Here is a 20,636-nt window from a genome sequence, read left to right on the forward strand (position 1 = left end):
GATTTCACAGACCAGTAAAACATCAACAAAGTTGGAAAAAATTCCAACTTTTTATTTTAAAGCCCAGGTAAAAGCACTCATTAAAACTATCCTCTATCAGCAAGTCTTCATAAAACATTATTTTAGCATGAAAAATGAAGGTCATATTTTTAGGATAATAAAATGGGATAGATTTTGTTTTATATATATATATATGTGTGTGTGTGTGTGTGTGTGTGTGTGTGTAAATCCTGATTATATGGTCCTTTTCTTGTTTTGCAAAGCCGTGAAGACTTCATTAAAGGCCAGCTCCAGTCTGAAAACCACTGTTTAGAAACCCCAGGACATTTTTTTTTTTAAGATTTTAAGAATTTATTTATTCATGAGAGACACACAGAGAGAGGCAGAGAGACAGGCAGAGAGAGAAACAGGCTCCCTGCAAGGAGCCTGATGTGGGACTCAATCCTGCACCCCAGGATCACACCCTGAGCCTAGGGCAGATGTTCAACCATTGAGCCACCCAGGCGTCCCTCATGAAAGCACTAAGCCAAAGTATTGTCTCTTTAGTGATCATTGCCCACACGGAGTTGAGAAATCTAAAAAATTTTTTAAGGATTTTATTTATTGATTCATCAGAGACACACAGAGAGAGGCAGAGACATAGGCAGAGGGAGAAGCAGGCTCCCCCAGGGGAGCCCGAGGTGGGACGGATCCTGCCTCCCAGGATCACGCCCTAGCCCTAGCGGAAGGAAACCCCCAACCACTGAGCCAGCCAGGCGACAGGAGCAATCTAAATGTTTAAAGGTCGGTAGGTAACTACTAACTGCTTAGTACTCTAAATCTTCTCTGGCAGTGCCGCTGACGCGAAGCCAGTTGCTGTAGAGATGACCGTACCCTGGGATCCTGGAAGCTCACCCTTTGGACTCTACCCTAAAAATACACTTGAAGAGAAGAAGGAAACTCTAGGACTCTGGCGCGGTGGGGCTGCGGGAGGGAAGTCGAGTTAGAGACCCGCCCAGAGTGGGGGGCCAGGGCGGGCGGGGGCGGGGCGGTCCCCTCCCCACTCCCGCCGAGCCGGCCCCGCCCCCCGGCCCCGCCTCTCTTGAAGAAGCGCGGGGGCACCTTGGAGCAGTGACCCGAGGGTGGCGGAGTAGGTCTCTTGCGGTTCCCAACGACAGTGATAAAACCTTGCTGGTGTGGGAGCTAAGTTCCGGACCCTCGGCCGGCTGAGGCCTTGCCCGTGAGCGGAGCCAGGATGGAGCGGGGAGGGAGAAGGCCGCCCCCTCGGTGACCCGGAGCCCTGGAGACTGGCCTTAGCCGCTCAGGCGCTTTGTAGGCTCCGCTGAGAGGCACCCGGGTTCTAGAGGGGACCTCGGCGGTCTCCCAGCCCCAGGAGATGTTTGAGGGGCAGCGCTCCACAGCCAGCGCCTGTTGCCTTCTAATGCTTTTCGAATCTTAGGGTTGCAGAGGAAAACCTGTTCGTGAAGTGAGAAGTGCAGAGGCTTTAGGGAATATGAGGGAACGGGCAGTTTTGGCTTCTGGGCTTGAAATTTCTTGTGGGTATTTGGTGTGGGACCACCCCGCAGCGCTCTCTGTTCACAGCATTCTCCCAGCTCGGCCTTCTGTATTCCGGAGGAGTCTTCCCAAACGCGGCCGTGGCCCGTCCTGGTTTCTGTGCCATCATCAAGCTTTATTCAGCAAGGGATGCTCACAGAGCACAACAGGCATGTCAGGAGAAGCATCTGTTTCAGAATTCTCCAGTGAAGGTGGGTCAAAGAGGAAATTCCTAACTCCGCTGGTACAAAGTGCTGAATTCTGTGATAACAGACTAGCACTCACAGAGCACTCCTGATTTACAGGATGCTTCCAGGTGCATTGCTACATGGATCCTCTGGTTTCCTTGGGAGGCTGTGGTGGTTTTGTGTTACTTGTTTTCCTTTTTTTTTAGACGAAGAAACTCGAACTCAGGATAGTTAAGTGACTTACTTAGGGTTCATGACAACAACTGGAAGCTAGAGATCAAACCCCAATTGATGTTAAATCCCGGTGTCCGGGATCCCCGGGTGGCTCAGCGGTTTAGCGCCTGCGTTGTCCCAGGGCGTGATCCTGGAGTCCCACATCGGGCGCCCTGCATGGAGCCTGCTTCTCCCTCTGCTTGTGTCTGTTTTTCTCTCTTTGTCTCTCTCATGAATAAATAAATAAAATCCTTTCTTAAAAAAAATAATGAATCCCGTGTCATTTTCTGCTGCCTCTTAATTTAGGAAATCTTCACAAGAAGAGTGTTGCTTATATTTACTATTATGTGAATTTATTTTTTTTTATTTTATTTATTCATTTGAAAGAGAATGAGACCATGAGAGGGAGAAGCAGACTCTCTCCTGAGGAGGGAGCCTGATGCAGGCAGGACTTGATCCCAAGACCCTGGGATCACAACCTGAGCCGAAGGCAGGTGCCCAACCATCTGAGCCATCCAGGCACCCTCTTTATTTATTTAACACAGAGCCGTGGGTTATTACTCCTGCTTTCCAGAACTGTTATCCAGTTTACTTATGTGTTCTTTAATACTTTGGCAACTACACATAGTTCCTGGTTGGGCTTTTTGTTGTTGTTTTTTGCCTTTTATAAATACAGAAAAAAGAATAATGTCTTAAATAAAATAAATCAAGGAAAGGTCTAAGACACCTGAGAACGTTTTTCAGTAGCATGAAGAAAATTGGTTGGCAAGCTTATCCAAGGTGACAGCTATCTCTCCAACTCGGGGGCTCAGGGCCCTTCTGAAGCTTCCTTGTTGTCCAGAACAGCTCCACTATGCCTCACTATTAGCCTCCCCAGCAGCTCTCAACATTTAAAAGTTTGTCTTCATTTCTCCTTCCCAGCAGGCAGCTTCAGCTAGAGAAAGTAGTTTCATTTTCTTATCACTCATTCTTTCATTCACTCCCTCAATCAACAACAGAATGTACTTGGTTCTAGGAATGAGAAAAGAATAAGATATGGTTCTGTCAAGCACTTAAGGAGCTTATAAACTAGTGATAGAGAAGGATGCAGGAACAAACAGTGAAGAATTAATAGGGCAGCCCTGGTGGCTTAGTGGCTTAGCGCCACCAGCATGAAGCTCCCTGCATGGAGCCTGCTTCTCCCTCTGTCTCTCTCTGTGTCTCTAAGAAATAAATAAATAAACTTTAAAAAAAAGAATTAATAGTGCTGGGACACGTAGGTGGCTCAGTGGTTAAGCTTAGGGCGTGATCTGGTGGTTGTGGGATCCAGTGCTTCATCGGGCTCCCCAAGGGAGCCTGCTTTTCCCTCTGCTTATGTCTCTTCCTCTCTCTGTGTGTCTCTCATGAATAAATAAAACTTTAAAAAAATTAAAAAACAATAGTGCTATGACTTTATTTGCATTATTTAAATATTTATGAATGTGTTAATATACTACATCCTGCCTAAAGTTGACATAGGCATTAAGACAAAACTAGTGGATGTAAGAAATTCACCGCAGAATGTAAGTTATTTAGAGAGTTAACACTGGAGGCATTTGCCTTCTCAAAGGAGCTATTTAATGCAAATAACCTCTAATTGTTTCATTGCTTATAAAATTTATACAAGTATGTATATTCCTTGTTCTAACAGGTTGCTAACTTGGGGAGAGGAGTGTTGCAGATTAAGGTCCTTTGTCCGTGTTAGGTCCATCTTGTCTGCTCTTCAGGTTGTGTTCTCAGACAGGAGCTACAGGATGGGACAACAAAAACAATTTACTTCCTTTGCTCACCTACAACCCTATCATTTGCTTCTGGAGGGCTTCCTTGCTTTCATCATCACTCTCACCACTAGAGGTGAAGGGAATCTTCCAATTAATCAGAGGCCCTAGAAATGATGCAGAAAAGTTCTGTAGCTTAAAAATGATAAATAACATTCATTTAGGGCTTACTATGAGCTCATTGCTTACAATGTTGTTCCCTATTCAATCTTCACAATCAGTTCATGAAATAGGTATTGATAACTCTCGGGTGTATCCAAAACTAGCCTATGTGGCAGGTTGTGACACTTGTCGGTCTCTCTCTCCTGTCTTTAGCTTCATCTTGGCACCAAACATAAAGCGGTTCAACATCAGGCCCTGGCCCTAAACAGCTCCCAATGCCAAGAGTTGGCAAATTATTATTTTGGTATCAATGGATGGTCAAAAAGGATCATCAAGGCAAACTTTATAGATTTTCTTTTACTAATCCGACTCACTTCAACACTGAAATATTGGACATTAGAGAAGAGAGAACTGGGAGTGGGGAGATGTGAGAGTACTCCAAGTGGAAGGACCTGAACATTGGCCTGCCACCTAAAATTAATAATACTCTCAATGATTTGGGTGGCGGTGTCCATAATTTTCACCAATATTTGTAGGGTGTAGAATAAAAAGCAATTGTCTATATCTAATAGTTCATTTGCAAGTCTTACTTGATTTTGAAGCTATAGGATACTTTAACTGTTAGCTAGGTTTGCTGGAGTTTAGTTTTTATTTCTAATAACAAAACATCTTGAGATCCTAGGAAGGACCTTTACTTGAAAATCCCAACAGCTTCAGGATCTTTCTGACCTTGAAGAAAGGGAAAATGAAGATACCATGGAACCCCTTTAGAAGGAGAGCCTGAAATTCTTCTGTGCTTTAGAGGTGGTGTTGCCATCCTATGAGGGCAAGAGTCTTGGAGTTAGCATGGTCGAGGAGCCTTTGGATAAGCTGCAGGAAGGTCTGTTTACAGTGGAGGTAGAGTGGAGTGGAGGTAGAATCTTTCTAAAACTCATCTTTTCAGATATATCATCAAGTCTTTCCCCTTGCTGAGCTACTAAAGCCCTGGGTGGAGTGGAGTTTTTCTGTCCTACAATACAGTTGTTTTGTTTTGTTTTGGTTTGTTTTGTTTTTTTCATAGGCAATACCTGAAAGAACCTTTAGGTTTAAAATTCAAAAGCTGACTTTCTGCCAAGAAGTCTAGGAAGAGGGAAGTAATATTTTTCCTATTTGTGGTAAAGAATTTGCCTTGTGCTAAAATAGTCCTAGTCCTTCAGGGGATCCCTGGGTGGCACAGCGGTTTGGCGCCTGCCTTTGGCCCAGGGCGCGATCCTGGAGACCCGGAATCGGGTCCCACGTCAGGCTCCCGGTGCATGGAGCCTGCTTCTCCCTCTGCCTATGTCTCTGCCTCTCTCACTCTCTCTCTCTGTGACTATCATAAAAAAATTAAAAAAAAATAGTCCTAGTCCTTCAAATACAGATCTCTTGTAGCCTTCAATTATGCCAGCAAAATTATCAACTAAAGATTTAAATAAACTCTTGTGTAAATATTCAGTCCTTTGCCTCCTATAAAAGGGCTGCTGTGTAAAGAAACAAATACAGAATCCTAGAAAAGGTATTCCGATTGATACTGTTTTTTTCCCAGAGTTCATAGCACTTAAGCTCTGGGTTGTTTGTTTGTTTTTGAAGATTTTATTTATTTATTTATTCATGAGAGACACACCCCCACATACACACAGAGGCAGCAGAGACATAGGCAGAGGGAGAAGGGAAATTGTCTTGTCTATATGGTACATAGGCCTGTTTCTGCCAGTAAAGTGTTCAGATGCATGCCCGCCCCCTCTCCAAAGTATTCTATATTGTATCTGCAAGGAGAGGAAAACTCCAGCTGGATTGAAAGCAGCAGGGAAGCGATCATCTCAAAAGGTTTCCAGAATAGAAGAATGGTGGTTGCCAGGGGCTGGGCCCTGGGTGGGATGGGGAGTTATTGTAGAATGGATACAGAGTCTCAGTTTGGGTTCATGAAAGGAAAAATGTTCTGGAAATGGTTGCACAACAATGTGAATGTACTTAATGCCACTGAACTATACCCTTAAAAATAGTTATTACGAGAGACAGGGTCACAGATTTAGAAAGATACTTAATCCAGCCTCAAGATTGGTGTTGAATTAGGTAACACCTAGAAATCTCTTGAAGATACGTACATTTATGTTTGTATCTGCACATCTATCTGTATCTTTGTAGGCAGATAGGTAAATAGAGACATGTTTTGGTGGGGAGGGGAAGATATGCTTTGGAGAGGGGATCTGGACAAACTGCTTTTATTATTTATTTTTTTTAAAAATTTTTATTTATTTATGATAGTCACAGAGAGGGAGGCAGAGACTCAGGCAGAGGGAGAAGCAGGCTCCTTGCACCGGGAGCCCGATGTGGGACTTGATCCCGGGTCTCCAGGATCGCGCCCCGGGCCAAAGGCAGGCGCCAAACCGCTGCGCCACCCAGGGATGCCCGACAAACTGCTTTTAATGTATTCTGGAAAAAAATCCAAGGATATACAGGAATCATTAGTAAAAAAAAAAAAAAAAAAGGGTAATGAGAGAGAATAGAGCTATCAGATATTAAAGCATATTGTGCAGCGTAATAATTTTTTAAGTGTGATTGGTTTCTCAGTAAATGAGATGGAGGGACTTGTGGGTGGCTAGATGGGTCCAACATTGGACCTCTGATTTTGGCTTAGGTCATGATCTCAAGGTCCTCGATCTATCCCTGAATTGGGGGTTCTACACTTAGCAGGGGATCTGCTTGGGATTCTCTCCCTCTCCTTCTGCCCTTCCCCCTACCCATGCCCTCACATACATTCTCTCTCTCTCTCTCTCACACACACACAAACACACACACACACACACACACACACACACATCTTTTAAAAAACTGAGATGGAGGAGTGCCTTGGTGGCTCAGTGAGTTAAGTGTCTGCCTTTAGTTTAGGTCATGATCCCAGGGTCCTGGGATCAAGCCCCACAGTCAGACTCCCTTGTTCAGTGGGGAGTCTGCTTTTATCTCTCCCTCTGCCCCCCCCCCCTGCTTATGCGCTCACTCTCTCTCTCTCTCTCAAATAAACTCTTTAAAAAATAGTTATGATAAAAACAGAACTGTGAAATGAGAAAACTTCTAGGAAAATGCTTTTATTTTCTGCTTTTAAATTTCAAAAGAATGTCTAATGATGGGTTCTATTATTGTATACAGCAATCTCATTTTTATTTTTTTTATTGGAGTTCAATTTGCCAACATATAGCATAACACCCAGTACAGCACATTTTAGAATAAGAAAAACTCTGAATTGATCCTCATTAACTTTATTACAGAACGTGGTGAAATAGCTGTGGAATACAAACCCTGTGAAGAGATTACAGATGCCAGAAACCAAGAGGAGCTACATGATTTAATTCAAGCACCCGGTTATTCAAGCTCAAGGGTTCCACAGCCACTATAACCATAATTTAAAGCAACTGACAGGATTTGGAAGACTATGGTTAGCTCTGTCATCTTTTGGGAAATGTGTAACTCTGAAACTGCTTTTGAGTGCGGGGAATTTCTGGGGCTTTTCTTGAAGTCTTGGCCCTTGGCTCTGACCCCTTATTTGAAATTTAGAGAGCCAATTACATCAGAGTGCTCCTAGAGTTGTGGACATAGAAGAGGACACAGCCTTTTAAAGCTCCCTTCAAACAGAATCTCAGGGACTTCAGAACAGAGTAACTATGGCCGTAAGTGAGATGATGCTACAGCATTTGAAAACCTTTATGCACATTGGGACACCTGAGTGACACAGTGGTTGAGCATCTGCCTTGGGTTTGGGGCCTGATCCCCTCAGGGAGCCTGCTTTTCCCTCTGCCTATGTCTCTGCTTCTCCCTGAGTGGCTCTCATGAATAAATAAAATATTTTTTTAAAAATTATCTTTCAAATAAGGTATATTACCCAAATATCAGTATCTCATACACATCTTGTATGAAATATTTTGTAGAAGAACTTTTCTGTAACCCTAACCTTGAATTAGGGATTAAGTTGACAAAGTAATTTCTAAAATAAAATGCCAATGTTCTATATTTTGAATGTGAAAAAAAATAAAAGGAGCAAAGAATGTGTTTCATGTCTTTAAAAACTTAATGTGGGTCTACAATTCTGATTTTTAACTAACTCCGAAGTCGCAACATTTGTTTTGAAGGGAAGAGAGTAGAGAAAGAAAAGATGGTTACTTTCTGAAAAAGTATTTGAACCCTTTGGAGCCTTGTGAGTGCTGAGCTGGGGCTTCTTGTTGGATTGGAGAAGGTGCAACCTCCTCAGAGGTCTGTGGATGCTGACCCTGGCTTTCCTCCTGGGTTAATGATTCACTCTTCTCAGACATCTGTGGAATTGAGTGGGAGCCTCTTCCTGAGCTGGAGATGGTTCTTCCTCCTCGGAGGCCTGTGGATACTGGATTGGGGCTTCCTACTGGGTTGAACAAAGTTTAGCTTTCTCAGGAGTCTGTGCATGATGACCCTGGCTCTCCTCCTGTATTGAGGAAGGTTCACCCTCCTCAGGGATTTGTGGAAGCTCAGCAGGGGCCTCCTGCTTGGGTGGAGAAGGTTCCTTCTCTTCCTGAGTCCCTGGAAATTCAGCCAGGGCCTCCTCCTGGATTGAAGGTGATTCACCCTCCTCAGGGGCCTGTGAATCCTGAGCCAGGGTGTCCTGCTGGGTTGTGGAAGGTTTAACCTCTCCAGGGATCTGAACAGGGGTCACCTGCTGTGTTGGAGGTTTCTCCTGCGTGGGAGATTCTGGGGACTCAGTTGGAGTCTCCTGTTGAAATGGGAAAAGTTCAATCTCTTCAGGGGACTGTGGAGGCAGAGTTGGGACTTCATGCTGGGTTGCAAAAGGTTCCACATTAAGAGGCACAGAGGGCTGAGTGACAGACTCATGCTGAACTGGCAAAGATCCCACCTCTGTAGTGGGTTCTGGTGTTATAGTAACCTGCACGTCTGCAGGTTTCACAGTGATATTGGGCAGGTTTAAATGTTGAACCTGATGGTGACCTGGAGGTGCAACTGTCACCTCATGATGCTCTAGGGGTTGAGCTGGGTGCTCCTGCTGGGTTGGAATAGATTCCACCTCCCCCAAAGACAGCTCTGGTGGCTGAGCTGCTTGTTCTTGCAGGGTTGCAGAAGATTCTATCTCCCCTGGAGATTGACCTGGTGTCTCTTGCTGGGTTGAAGATTCTGCCTCATTAGGGAGCTCTGCAGGCTCAGCTGAGGCCTCCTCTTGGGGGGAAGGTTTTATCTCTTCAGGATTTTCGAGGGGGGGGCAGCTGTGCTGGGGTCTCCTGCTGAGTCACAGAAGGTTCAACTTCCCCAGTAGGCTCAGAAAGCTGAGCTGGTGGTTCCTGTACACTTGGAATAGGCTGAGCTGGGGTGTCCTGCTGAATTAGGGAAGATTCAATCCCCGCAGGAGGCTCCAAAGGTTGAGCTGGTTGCTCCTGCTCACTTGAAGGCTCAACCTCCTCTGGAGGTTTAGCTGAGGCCTTTGCTGGGGTGAAGAAGGATCTGCCTCCTCAGTATGCTCAAGAGGCTGAACTGGGGCCTCCTGCTGGGCTGTAGCAGATTCAATATCCTTTGTAGGCTCCAGAGTTAGGGTAAATTCCACAACCACAGATTTATATGTAACACTGGGCAACTTTAAGTAAGTTGTATACTGAACTATAAAATGGGAGTGATTAGCTCATCATTTTGAGGTAGATTTAGAAGTGGATACTCTATAGGAAACTCAGAAACTACAGTTGGGGCCTCCTCCTGGATAGGAGTAGGCCCAGCCTCCTCGGGGAGCTCTACAAGCTGAGCTGGGGTCTCCTGTGGGAGTGGAGTAGGCCCAGCCTCCTCGGGTTGATCTGGGGCCTCCTGTGGGCCTGGAGAAGGCTCAGCCTTCTTGGGGTGCTGTGGAGGCTGAGTCACAGTTACAGTAAGTGCCAAATCTACAGGTTAACAGTGACATTGTGTAATTTGGGCCACTGAGCTTCATTCTGACTCAGACATGGCACATTTACCTCCTGAGGTGGTACCTCCTCCGGTGGCTGAGCTCGGGCCTCGTGAGGGGTCGAAGGTTCTACTTCCTCAGTTGCCTCTGTAGGTTGAGCTGAGGCTTCCTGTTGGACTTCAGGGGTACTTGAAGGTACAGCTGGGGCCCTCGGTGGGCTTACAGGATTTCCAGCTTCCTTAAGCATCTCTGGAGGTTGAGATAGAGCGTCCTGAAGAAGTGGAGGTGTTTCTGTCTCTTCGGGGGACTCTGGATGCTTGGCCTGGACCTCCACCCCAGGCAACAAAGGTTCAGGTTTCTCTACAGTGGACTGGAGAGGTCCTGCAGGGGTCTCCTGCGGGAGCGAAGAAGTTTCAGGATCCTCAGGGAGCTTTGGGGGTTGATCTGGTCCCCCTAGGAAATCCATTGGCCGGTTTTCCACAGGATGTATGATATCCATACCAGAATCTGAATAATCATCCTGCAGTTGTTCTAGGAGCTCTTTATTTGCAAATTGGTTTGGAGTTCAAATAACAACTTTGGCAAGCCTTCGATGCTGAACTAGATCTTTGTCCAGGTTTGGGGATGAAACAAAAAACTTTCTTTGGTTTAAACTCTGACTGTCCAGAGGTGGAGCAAGTATGTCCAACGACTGGTGATCTTCTGGCTCATCTCCAGTTTTCATCTTACTTTTGAGTGGAGGAGGCAGAACTATGGCCTGATTCTCATCACCTAAGGAGGAACCACTTGTAAGAGCCTCTCGTGCAGGGTTGGCTTGTCATTCAGATACTGATCTGTCTCTGGGGGCAGCTCACCATTTGAATCCGTGTCCAGGAATGGAACCAAAGTCTCAGTCAACTGCTTAGGAGGGCCTAAATCTGGGCTGGAGCAGAGGACCTCAAGTTACACTCCCCGCCCCCGGCTCTGCTGATGGGGTAAGTGCCTGGGGCGATTCAAGCAGGAGTTCAGAAGAGTGCCAAGACAAGGGTTCGGGGGATCCCCGAAGGCCGGAGGTCAGATAGGCAGGGTCCAGACCAGGGCAAGGTCTCCTCCTGATAGACTGGACATTGAGCTACAGTAACCACCTTAGGTGGCCCTGGAAGCTGGATTGGAGTCTCCTGCATAGGTTGAGGATGTTCAATCTCCTTAGTGAATTCTAGAGTCATAGGAAGCCACAGATCCAAAGGCTGAACTGTGACCTCTGTCAAGATTGGATGCTGAGCTTGAACCTGCTCTTGATGTGCAAATGTCACTTCCAGGTCCTTTGGAGGAGCAGTAGTTTATTTCACGGTTGTAGAATGTTCAACTTACATGGGGGGTTCTGGAGTCATGGTAAGCACCAAGTCCAAAGGCTGAACCGTTACACTGGGTAACAAGAGATGCTGAGCTTGATCCTGACCTGGAGTTGGAACTCTCACCTCCCGATACATGGGAGGCTGAACTACAAACTCCTCAGGTGGCTCTAAAAGAGGACCTGGAGTCTCTTGCATGGTTGAAGTTTCAACCTCTGTAATGGGTTCTGGTGTTATGGTAAGCTCCAGATTAAAGGTTGAACTGTGACTTCAGACAAACTTGGACTCTGAGCCCCAACATGTTCTAGATGTCGAAGTGTCACCTCTGGATCCTCTGGAGGAGCTGGAGTCTGCTACAGGGTTGTAGAAGGCTCTGGAGGTACAGTAAGCTCCAGGTCAACAGGTTTAGCAGTGACACTGGGCAAGCTTGAATGCTGAGCTTGATCTTGTCCTTGAGGTGGAACTGTCATCTCGTTATGGACTGGAAGTTGTGGTTTAACCTCCTTAGATGGCTCTGGAGGCTGAACTGGAGAAGGTTCTGCCTCTTGATGGGGCTCTGGGGACTGAGTTGAAGCCTGCTGCAGAATTGGAAATGACTCTAGCTTCTCAGGGAGCTCTGAAGGCTGAGTCTGTGGCACCTGTTGGGCTGGAGAAAGTTCTACCTCCTTAAGGGGCTCTAGAGGTAGAGATGGAGCTTTTTGCAGGACTGGAGATGATTCCACCTTCTCAGGAAACTGCAGAACCTGAGAAGGGGTCTCTTGAGAGACTGGAAGAGGTTCCACTTTGTCAGCAAGTTCTAAAGACTGGGCTGAGGATTCCTGTTGTGTGGGAGAAGGCTCTACCTCCTGAGGGGGCTCAGGAGATAGAGCTGGGACCTGCTGGGGAACAGGAGGCTGAGATGGAACTTCTGGTTGGGTGGAGGTTTGACGTCTTTGGTAGGCCCTGGAGAATGAGCTGAGACTGCATACTCATTTGCACATGGTTCAATCTCCTTAGAGGGCTCTGATGGCTCGGCTGGGACCTCCTGTTGCGTTGAAGTAGGTTCCATCTCCTTAGGAGGGTCTCGAGTCTGAAGTATGAGTTCTTGTTGGCTTGGAGGAAATTCATCTTCAGGGGTCTCTGGAGACTGAAAAAGAAGCTTGGACTGGGCTGGAGAAAATTCAACCTGCTCAGGGGGAACTGGAGCTTGAGCAGGGGCCCCCTGCTGCCCTGGAGAATGTTCAAACTTAGTGGGCACTGGAGTTATGAAAACCTCCAGATCTACAGGTTTTACTGTGATATTGGGCAACATTGGATGCTGAGCTTCACCAGGACCGAGAGGTGAGAATGTCACCTCATGATGTACTGGAGACTGAGCGTGGTGCTCAGGCTGACTGGAGAAGGTTCTACAGCTACAACAGGCATCTGAGGCAGAGATGAGCTCCACTGCTGGCTTGGAGAAAGTTCAGTTTCCTCAGGAAGATCTCCAGTCTGCGTTGGGACTCCCTGCTGGACTGGAGAAGGTTCTACATTTTCCACAAGGGCTGATTGTTGTTCTGGAAACTCCTGCTGGATTGCAGAAGGTTCTAACTGCTCCAGGGACACGGCAGCTCATCAGACTCTATGGGTGGTAGGGAGGGTTGCGTAGGATTTTCACATTTTATCCTATATGTTTGTGACATTAAAAAAAAGAGGAGAATGTATCCATGAATTCCAAGTATTTCAAAGAAGCTATGAAATGCCCGAGTTCAGTTTTAATCACTAATTCTGTATATGACTGAATCTCCACCTTTAACTTTGTCTTCTTCCCTCAGGAACAACTAACCTATTCATTTTTCAGGTGTTATTTATTCAAGAGACACACACACAAAGAGAGAGAGAGAGAGAGAGAGAGCGGCAGAGACACAGGCAGAGGGAGAAGCAGGCTCCAGGCAGGGAGCCCGACGCGGGACTCAATCCCTGGACTCCAGGATCATTCCCCGGGCTGAAGGCAGGCACCAAACCGCTGAGCCACCCAGGAATCCCCCCCTATTCCGTTTATATACACATTTTTTTTTCAGGGGAGTCAGAAATAAGGCCAAACAGATAGCCATCTGCTCATCTGCCTACTGGCCATTTCCAGTCAACCAAAAAGCCTTCTGGTTGCTTTATGTTCCCTGATAAAAGATGCCTAAACCTGAATTTATCTCCCTCCACCTGGCTGTCCTTCCCAACTGCTGTATTTCCACCTGCTCATCCGGGACAGAAATTTCTGAGGGTTATAGTTGATTTTTCTCTTGTCTGGATGCACCCTACCCACTACTCCCCTCAGCAGTTACGTAGTCTTGTTGCTTCTTCCTCTGGGGTTGTCTCAGGATTTTCTTTCTACTCCTATCACAGCCATTCTGATCTGGCCACTTGTCACTTTACTCCCAGCTTTTGCTAGACCATTCTTTCTGGTTTCCCTGGATCAAGCTTTCCTCTTTAGATCTCTGTACATAGGGAATAGAAAACAATTATCTTGTTTTAGTGATACATATGTCTTTCTGGAAAACTTTCAATGGCTCTCTATATCTCAGCATAACTTTCAGACTCTTCTAGCTGATAGTTAAGGGTTTTCATAATCGTATCTTTCACTGTTTCCTAAGCTAATTCGACTTTTTTTTTTTCAGATTTTATTTATTTATTCATGACAGACACAGAGAGAGAAAGAGCCAGAGACACAGGCATAGGGAGAAGCAGGCTCCATGCAGGGAGCCCGATGTGGGACTCAATCACGGGTCTCCAGGATCATGCCTTGGGCTGAACGTGGTGTTAAATCGCTGGGCCACTGGGGCTGCCCTCCTAAGCTAATTCTTAATGCCTGATCATTCTTTCAGCTGTGCCTTTGCTTAGACCATACTCCCTATTCTTGCTGTATTTAACAAATCATAGCCACTCTAAATCTCAGCTAAAGTTTTAGCTTATCCATGCCGCTTTCTCTGACCCCTGCACTCCATTGATTACAGATTCTGGTGACGTACAGCACCTATAGTCTGTACTTAACTGTAGGTCACCTGTCTTTCTATGCCTATTTGCTTTCTTCCCACCTATTATTTCATATTCTAATGACAATGCCATGCTTGCATAGCTGCCACAGTACTGGAGTCCTGGGCTGGGCACAAATGAGTGCTGTATATAGAAAGCCAAGGGACAAAGATGAGTTCTGAACATAACTGAGGAATCAAATAATAGCTAACACTCATATATATGTGAGGCACTGAAATGCGTGTTCTATATATATATTAACTCACCAAATCTCACAATAATCCCACAAGGTAGTAACTATTATCACATTTTACAGATAAGGAAATTCGATCAAAATCTAATAAGTGACAGAACTCAATTCAAACCCAGGCAGTCTAGTTCCGGAATCTCTACTCTTAACCACTTTTTTGTATATCACCAAGGAGATGGAAAGAGGGACATGTTGGTATAAAGGTGGAGCAAAAATGGGAGAATAGAGGTTAAGGGAGGAAATCATGGGGCTAAAAAAACTGGATAAAGAATAAGGACAATTACAAGTAAACGAGTGCAAATGAGAGAACCACAGCAAACAGCAAAATGAAGATAAGGACAATTGACAAAGAAAAGGTAAAAAGAGTCAGTCATCATGGTTGGGGGGATGACAAAGGCCCAGGAAGACCTCGAAGAAAGGCTGCTGTGTCAAGCAGGAGGCAGGGAGCAAATGAGAAAAGGCAATTGTTACAAGATGGTGAAGGTGTTGTTGTCCGTGTTGGGCTCTGGCACACGCACTCTGCGGAGCCTCTGCTTTGGGCTGAAACCAGTACACGACAGCGTCTCATCTTTGCAGGTACAGAGCTCACATATGTTGACGATTGTGGTAACATTCTGTTCCGGCTGCTCAGTTAAAGATGTATATGCCTTTTCTGGGAAGTATTTTGCAAAATGCACCACTGAGTGCTGAGTCATTGGGGGGAGAACTGACTCAGATGACTCTGGTTGGTGACTTACAGTAATTTCCAAGTCCATAGGTGGAACAGTGACTTCAGTCACGTTTAGCTATTGACTCTGAACATGCTCTGGATGTGCAAGTGTCACCTCAAGGTCCGTTGGAGAAGCAGCTGTAGTCTTCGTGGTTGCAGAATGTTTACCCTCTGTAATAGGTTCTAGAGTAATGGTAAGCCCCAAGCCCACATGATGAAATGTGATGCTGGGTGATTCTGGATGCTGACCTATACCCTTATTTAGAGTTGGAATTGTCACTTCCTGCTGAAATAGATATTGAACTACAACCTCCTTAGGTGGCTCTGGAGGCTGAGCTGGGGTCTCTTGCATGGCTGGAGAAGGTTCAACTTCCATATTGGATCCTGCAGTTACAGTAATTTCCAGGACCATAGGTGGAACAGTGACTTCAGTCAGATTTGGATGTTGACTCTGAATCTCCTCTGGATGCGCAAGCATCATCTCAAGGACCTTTGGAGGAGGAGTTGTAGTCTTCGTGGTTGTAGAACGTTCAACCTGGGTAGTAGGTTCTGGAGTTATGGTAAGTCCCATGTGCACAGGATGAGCAGTAACACTGGGTAAAGTTGGATACTGACTTAGGGTTGGAACTGTCTCTTCCTGATGGAATGGATATTGAACTCCAACCTCATTAGGTGGCTCTGGAGGTTGAGTTGGGGTCTCTTGCATGGTTGGAGAAGGTGTGGTCTCTGTAGTAGGTTCTGGAGTAATGGTAAGCCCCAAGTCCAAAGGTTGAACTGTGACTTTATTTAAGGTTGAATGCTGAACCTGAACCTGCTCTGATGGTGGAAATGTCACCTCAAGGTCCTTTGGAGGAGCTGCAGTCTGATGTAGGGTTGTAGACTCTTCAACCCCTGTAGTGGGATTTGGAGTTGTGGTAAGCTCCAGGGCCAAAGGTTGTGTTGTCACATTTGGTGACCACAGGTACTGAGCTTGATCCTGAGCTGACGTTGGAACTGCTGCCTCTTGATATATGGAAGGTTGAGCTACAAGTTCCTTAGGCAGCCCTAGATGCATGGCTGCAGAAGGTTCAATCTCTGTAGTAGATTCTGGAGTTATCGTAAGTTCCAGGTCCAAGGGTTGAACTGTGACCTTACTCAGGTTTGGACGGTGAGACTGAACCTGCACGAGATGTGCAAATGTCACCTCCACGTCGTTTGGAGGAGCTGTAGTCTTTTTCAGGGCTGTAGAATGTTCAACTTCTGTAGTGGGTTCTGAATTTACAGTAAGCTCCAGGTCCAAAGGTTGAACTGTTACATTGGGTGATGATGGATGCTGAGTTTGCTCCCAACCTGGTGTTGGAATGGTCTCCTCCTGATACACTGGAGATTGAGCTACAGTAACCTCCTTAAGTGGCTCTGGAAGCTGGATTGGAGTCTCTTGCATAGGTTGAGGAAGTTTAATCTCCTTAGTGAATTCTGGAGTCATGGTAAGCCCCAGGTCCAAAGGCTGAACTGTGATTTCAGTCAAGATTGGATGCTGAGCTTGAACCTACTCTTGATGTGCAAATGTCACTTCCAGGTCCTTTGGAGGAGCAGTAGTTTTTTTCACGGTTGTAGAATGTTCAATTTTGTGGTGGGTTCTGGAGTTATGGTAAGCTCCAAGTCCAAAGGCTGAACCATTACATTGGGTAACAATAGATGCCGAACTTGATCTTGACCCGGAGTTGGAACTCTCACCTCCTGATACATGGGAGGCTGAACTACAAACTCCTTAGGTGTCTCTAAAGGAGGACCTGGAGTCTCTTGCATGGTTGAAGTTTCAACCTCTGTAATGGGTTCTGGTGTTATGGTAAGCTCCAGATCTAAAGGTTGAACTGTGACTTCAGACAGAGTTGAGCCAGGGCCTCCTCCTGGGTTGAAGGTGATTCACCCTCCTCAGGGGCCTGTGATTGCTGAGCCAGGGTGTCCTGCTGGGTTGTGCAAGGTTTATCCTCTCCAGAGGTGTGAACAGGGGTCTCCTGCTGTGTTGGAGGTTTCTCCTGCGTGGGAGATGCTGGGGACTCAGTTGGAGTCTCCTGTGGAAATGGCAAAAGTTCAATCTCCTCAGGGGACTGTGGAGGCAGAGTTGGGGCTTCATGCTGGGTTGCAAAAGGTTCCACATTAAGAGGCACAGAGGGCTGAGCGACAGACTCAGGCTGAACTGGCAAAGATCCCACCTCTGTAGTGGGTTCTGATGTTACAGTAACCTGCACGTCTGCAGGGTTCACAGTGATATAGGGCAGGTTTAAATGTTGAACCTGATGGTGACCTGGAGGTGCAACTGTCACCTCATGATGCTCTAGAGGTTGAGCTGGGTGCTCCTGCTGGGTTGGAATAGGTTCCACCTCCCTTGAAGACACCTCTGGTGGCTTTTCTTAAATACTAGACAATTGGCCCTTGGAGACCAAGGATGATGGAATAATCCTAAATGTAGTTATTCACTTTGTGGAAGGTTCTGAAGAAATAGCTATTTAAAAAATATACCATTTTCTGCTTTGTTGTTGCCATTCTACATTCAAGTTTGAGTTTATGTCCTTGACAAATGGCACGCAGATATTTGCTGATTCTTAATTTATATGACTGGGATGTATGACTGCGGAGAGACACAAAGCTGTGCTATCAGCCTTTCATTATCAAAACTAGTCTCTCCTTTTTCTGACAGAAGAAAAAGTCTCTAAAAGGAATGCAGAAGGATCAGTCATGAAGGTATTAAAAGCCCGGAAGAAGAGTACCAGTACTGAGCTGACAATTGAGCCAGAGAAGGCATCCTCAGGCAAAACTGGCATCGGTCTGTCAGCCTTTATGAACAAGCAGCTAGACTTTAATGATGAAAGAGATGTTATTAGTGCTCTGAATTACATATTACCTTATTTGTCAGAGGGAAATCTAGAAGATGTAGAATCAACGTTGTTACCATTCATTAAAATTCTGTTTTGAAAAGTCCAAGATGGAGACAAGTCTGTGGGTTACTTGACAACACAAAGAGCCCTTCTCTTGAACCTGGACCCAACAATTCAACTTACAAAAATAAACTGAGGAAAGTCTCTTTCCTGGAAAATTTGTTAGATGCAGAAATTCAAGAAAAAAATGCTGAGTAAAAAAGAAAGAGAAAACTGCCATGCTTGTACCTCCCAGGCTTTTCGGTGTCAAATTTAAATGCCAAATCTTTCCAAAGAAATTGGAAACTGCCCAAGGACAGGAAAAGAGCCTTCCCAAGGCTAAGAATGTACGGAAGAGGCGGTTTAGAATAAACAGGGTTCTCAAGGGCCCCAAGGACCTACAGAAAAGGCACTACAAGGAAGTGGACGTTCAGAGCACCCGAGGGAAACAGAGTGCCCAGTCATTTGTGAAGAACATGGTTAAAGAAAGAAGGCTCAGTAGACCATCCCCCAGGGAGCTGGAGCAGCTACGCATGGCCCAGAGGCCCAGGAAATTAGTGGGAAACTCCGTCCACACAGAGCCTTCATTCATAAAGGAGCACAAGGCAGCAGCCTCTTCTTTCCTGAAGCAACACATAATGGGCAGCCCTTCTGCCTCCACTGCTCCAAAATCCCTACCTAAAGTGAGAAACAAATCAAAAGACTTAACCTACCCCATTGTTGTTTTAGAATATGCGAATGCTAGAGTTAGGGAAATGGAGGCTTCCAGACCAGTCTCACATTCTGGGAAAAAGTATATTTTCCATAAAATTCGCTCACGTATAGTCCGAAGAACACCCAAGACCAAACAAAGTCAAAAGTTCAGAAAGAAAAACTCACTCTGGAATATACTGATGCCTGCACAGAGGCCTCCATTGCCTGCAGTCAGGAGTCTCATAGATTCCCCTTCACGGGGGGCTATTTCATCTTCAGATTATTACCAGGGAAGCTGCCCCCACACACTCAGGTGCCACATCTCCACCAGCCATTTTTTATAAACGGCACCGGGCACTGAACCCGAACCTTCCCAGAAACGGCCACAGAACCCCTGGCCCAGGTCAGTGGAGCTTGCTTCCAACAGCTCCCTGTTCCCAGGCCAGCCCTCATAAATACTCCCAAAGTCCCCCTGGACCTGCAGTTAGTAGTACCTCTGCCGCCGGGCACTGCCCCCACACTGGGGCCCCAGGCTCCCCGCTGGACCAAAGCCTGCAGGTGAGAAGCGACCAAAGCAGACATCCCCCCTCCCACACACTTTGGACCTTTTGTTCGGAGTCCACCTGCAAAAGAAACATCAACTCTACCGAGGAGAGCAAACACACAAGTACCTGGCGAGATGAGAAGAAGCAGATCCTGGAGCTTCCTGCCTCAGGGGCTGATGGGCGGGTACAGCAGAAAGTCCAGGAGGAGGGAGCGGGGAGCTAAAGACGCCCTGTTGGTATAAGATATGGTCAAAACACAAACACTTTTGTTCCTCAGAGCGCCCGGGCTGGAAGCACCACCAGCGCCCATGCCCTCAGGGAGGCAAAAATAGCGTAGGCGTCACTGGTCTGCTTTTACCAGGGGGAACCTACCCTCAGGAGGCCAAGGTTACGCGGATGGGGCTGAGGCCAGGCGAGATCAGGAACCCAGAAGCCGGGATCTAGGTGATGCAGACACTGCGAGAGGCGGGCGTTAGGCCAAGCTCCGCTTACGTCGTCAGCGGTGACCTCGCTTAGTGGCCTCACCTCAGCAGGCGGATCTCCCTCTCCCTAGTGGAGTCGCGGGCCTCCCATCCTGACCTTAGGTGAAAGCAGAGCAGCTGCTTAGCTGCCTGAGCCACCCTGGTGTCCCCATCTATACACTTCTGATGTTCAATCACCTTTGCTTTCCCGGGACAAACTGAACTTAGTCCTGGTCTACTGTCTTCTTCTATGTACTGTTGGATTTGGTGTGAGAATTCCTGGTTCAGCATTATTGCCCCTCTGTTCATGAGGATGGCGGGCACCTTAGTTTTCTCCTACTTTTGTTGTTGGTTCTATTTCAACGGAAAGTTTAACCCCAGAATGAGTTGGGGGATATTCCCTCCCTGGGCTATGGGTGAATTTGTATGATTTTGAGGCATTTTGTCTTGAAAGTTCTGTGGAACTGACTAATAAAACTTCCTAGCTGGGAAAAAAAAGAAAGAAAGAAAGAAAGAAAGAAAGAAAGAAAGAAAGAAAGAAAGAAAGAAAGAAAGAAAGAAAGAAAGAAAGAAAAAAGAGCCTCACCTCAGCAGGCGGATCTCCCTCTCCCTAATGGAGATTTGAGCCTCCCAGATCGCTCCCCCGCTGGCCCTTTGCCAACTCGGGGTCGGGGACGTTGGCCCCGCCCCGCGGCTCCTCCCGCCCCGCCATTGGCTCCGCGGGCCGGGGGCGGGGCCGAGCGCCCAACCGCCGGGATGGCGTCAGGCGCCGCGAGCGCAGTTTCCGGGTGTCGGTGGCGGAGGGGCCGGCGCGTCGGGTCAGAGGCGCAGAGGCTGCAGCGGCCAGGAGCGACCCCCGCCCCCTCCCCGCTCCCTCTGGTGACCCCGGGGTCAGGGGGGCGGGGGGGAGGGGCGGCGGGGTCGAGATGCGAACGGGCGGCGGGCGCGGTCCGTGGTCCCAGCCCCCTGGTTCCTTTGCGCCGTCCTGCTTCAGGACCCTTTGCCTTCCCGGT

At 46.9% G+C, this 20,636-nt stretch overlaps 2 protein-coding genes, 1 long non-coding RNA gene and 1 pseudogene across 3 annotated transcripts in view; 1 reads left to right on the forward strand and 3 right to left on the reverse strand.

The window, feature by feature from the left end:
* Positions 1–19,660, reverse strand: part of LOC140597726 (uncharacterized) — a 97,769-nt gene extending 78,109 nt beyond the window's left edge. Inside the window, exons 1-2 of the long non-coding RNA XR_011999612.1 lie at positions 19,535–19,660; positions 19,289–19,392 (exon numbers count right to left, since the gene is read on the reverse strand). This is a non-coding gene — a long non-coding RNA (uncharacterized lncRNA). The remainder of the gene's footprint in view (positions 1–19,288; positions 19,393–19,534) is intronic.
* On the forward strand, positions 864–4,366 carry RDM1 (RAD52 motif containing 1). The gene is made up of 3 exons (XM_072751228.1): positions 864–869; positions 1,509–1,745; positions 4,046–4,366. The coding sequence occupies exons 1-3, from the start codon at positions 864–866 to the stop codon at positions 4,286–4,288; spliced, it is 486 nt and encodes a 161-aa protein (XP_072607329.1). The 3' UTR covers positions 4,289–4,366.
* Positions 6,921–11,281, reverse strand: LOC112912514 (leucine-rich repeat-containing protein 37B-like; annotated as a pseudogene).
* LOC140598024 (uncharacterized) lies at positions 6,921–13,178 on the reverse strand. The gene is made up of 2 exons (XM_072751229.1): positions 13,172–13,178; positions 6,921–12,050 (listed from the first exon to the last, which is right to left on the reverse strand). Exons 1-2 carry the CDS (start codon positions 13,176–13,178, stop codon positions 11,437–11,439), a joined length of 621 nt encoding a protein of 206 aa, XP_072607330.1. The 3' UTR covers positions 6,921–11,436.
* Positions 19,661–20,636: the final 976 nt, after the last annotated feature.

The sequence above is a fragment of the Vulpes vulpes genome, chromosome 2 (genome assembly GCF_048418805.1).
Source record: "Vulpes vulpes isolate BD-2025 chromosome 2, VulVul3, whole genome shotgun sequence".
Taxonomy (NCBI): Eukaryota; Metazoa; Chordata; class Mammalia; order Carnivora; family Canidae; genus Vulpes; species Vulpes vulpes.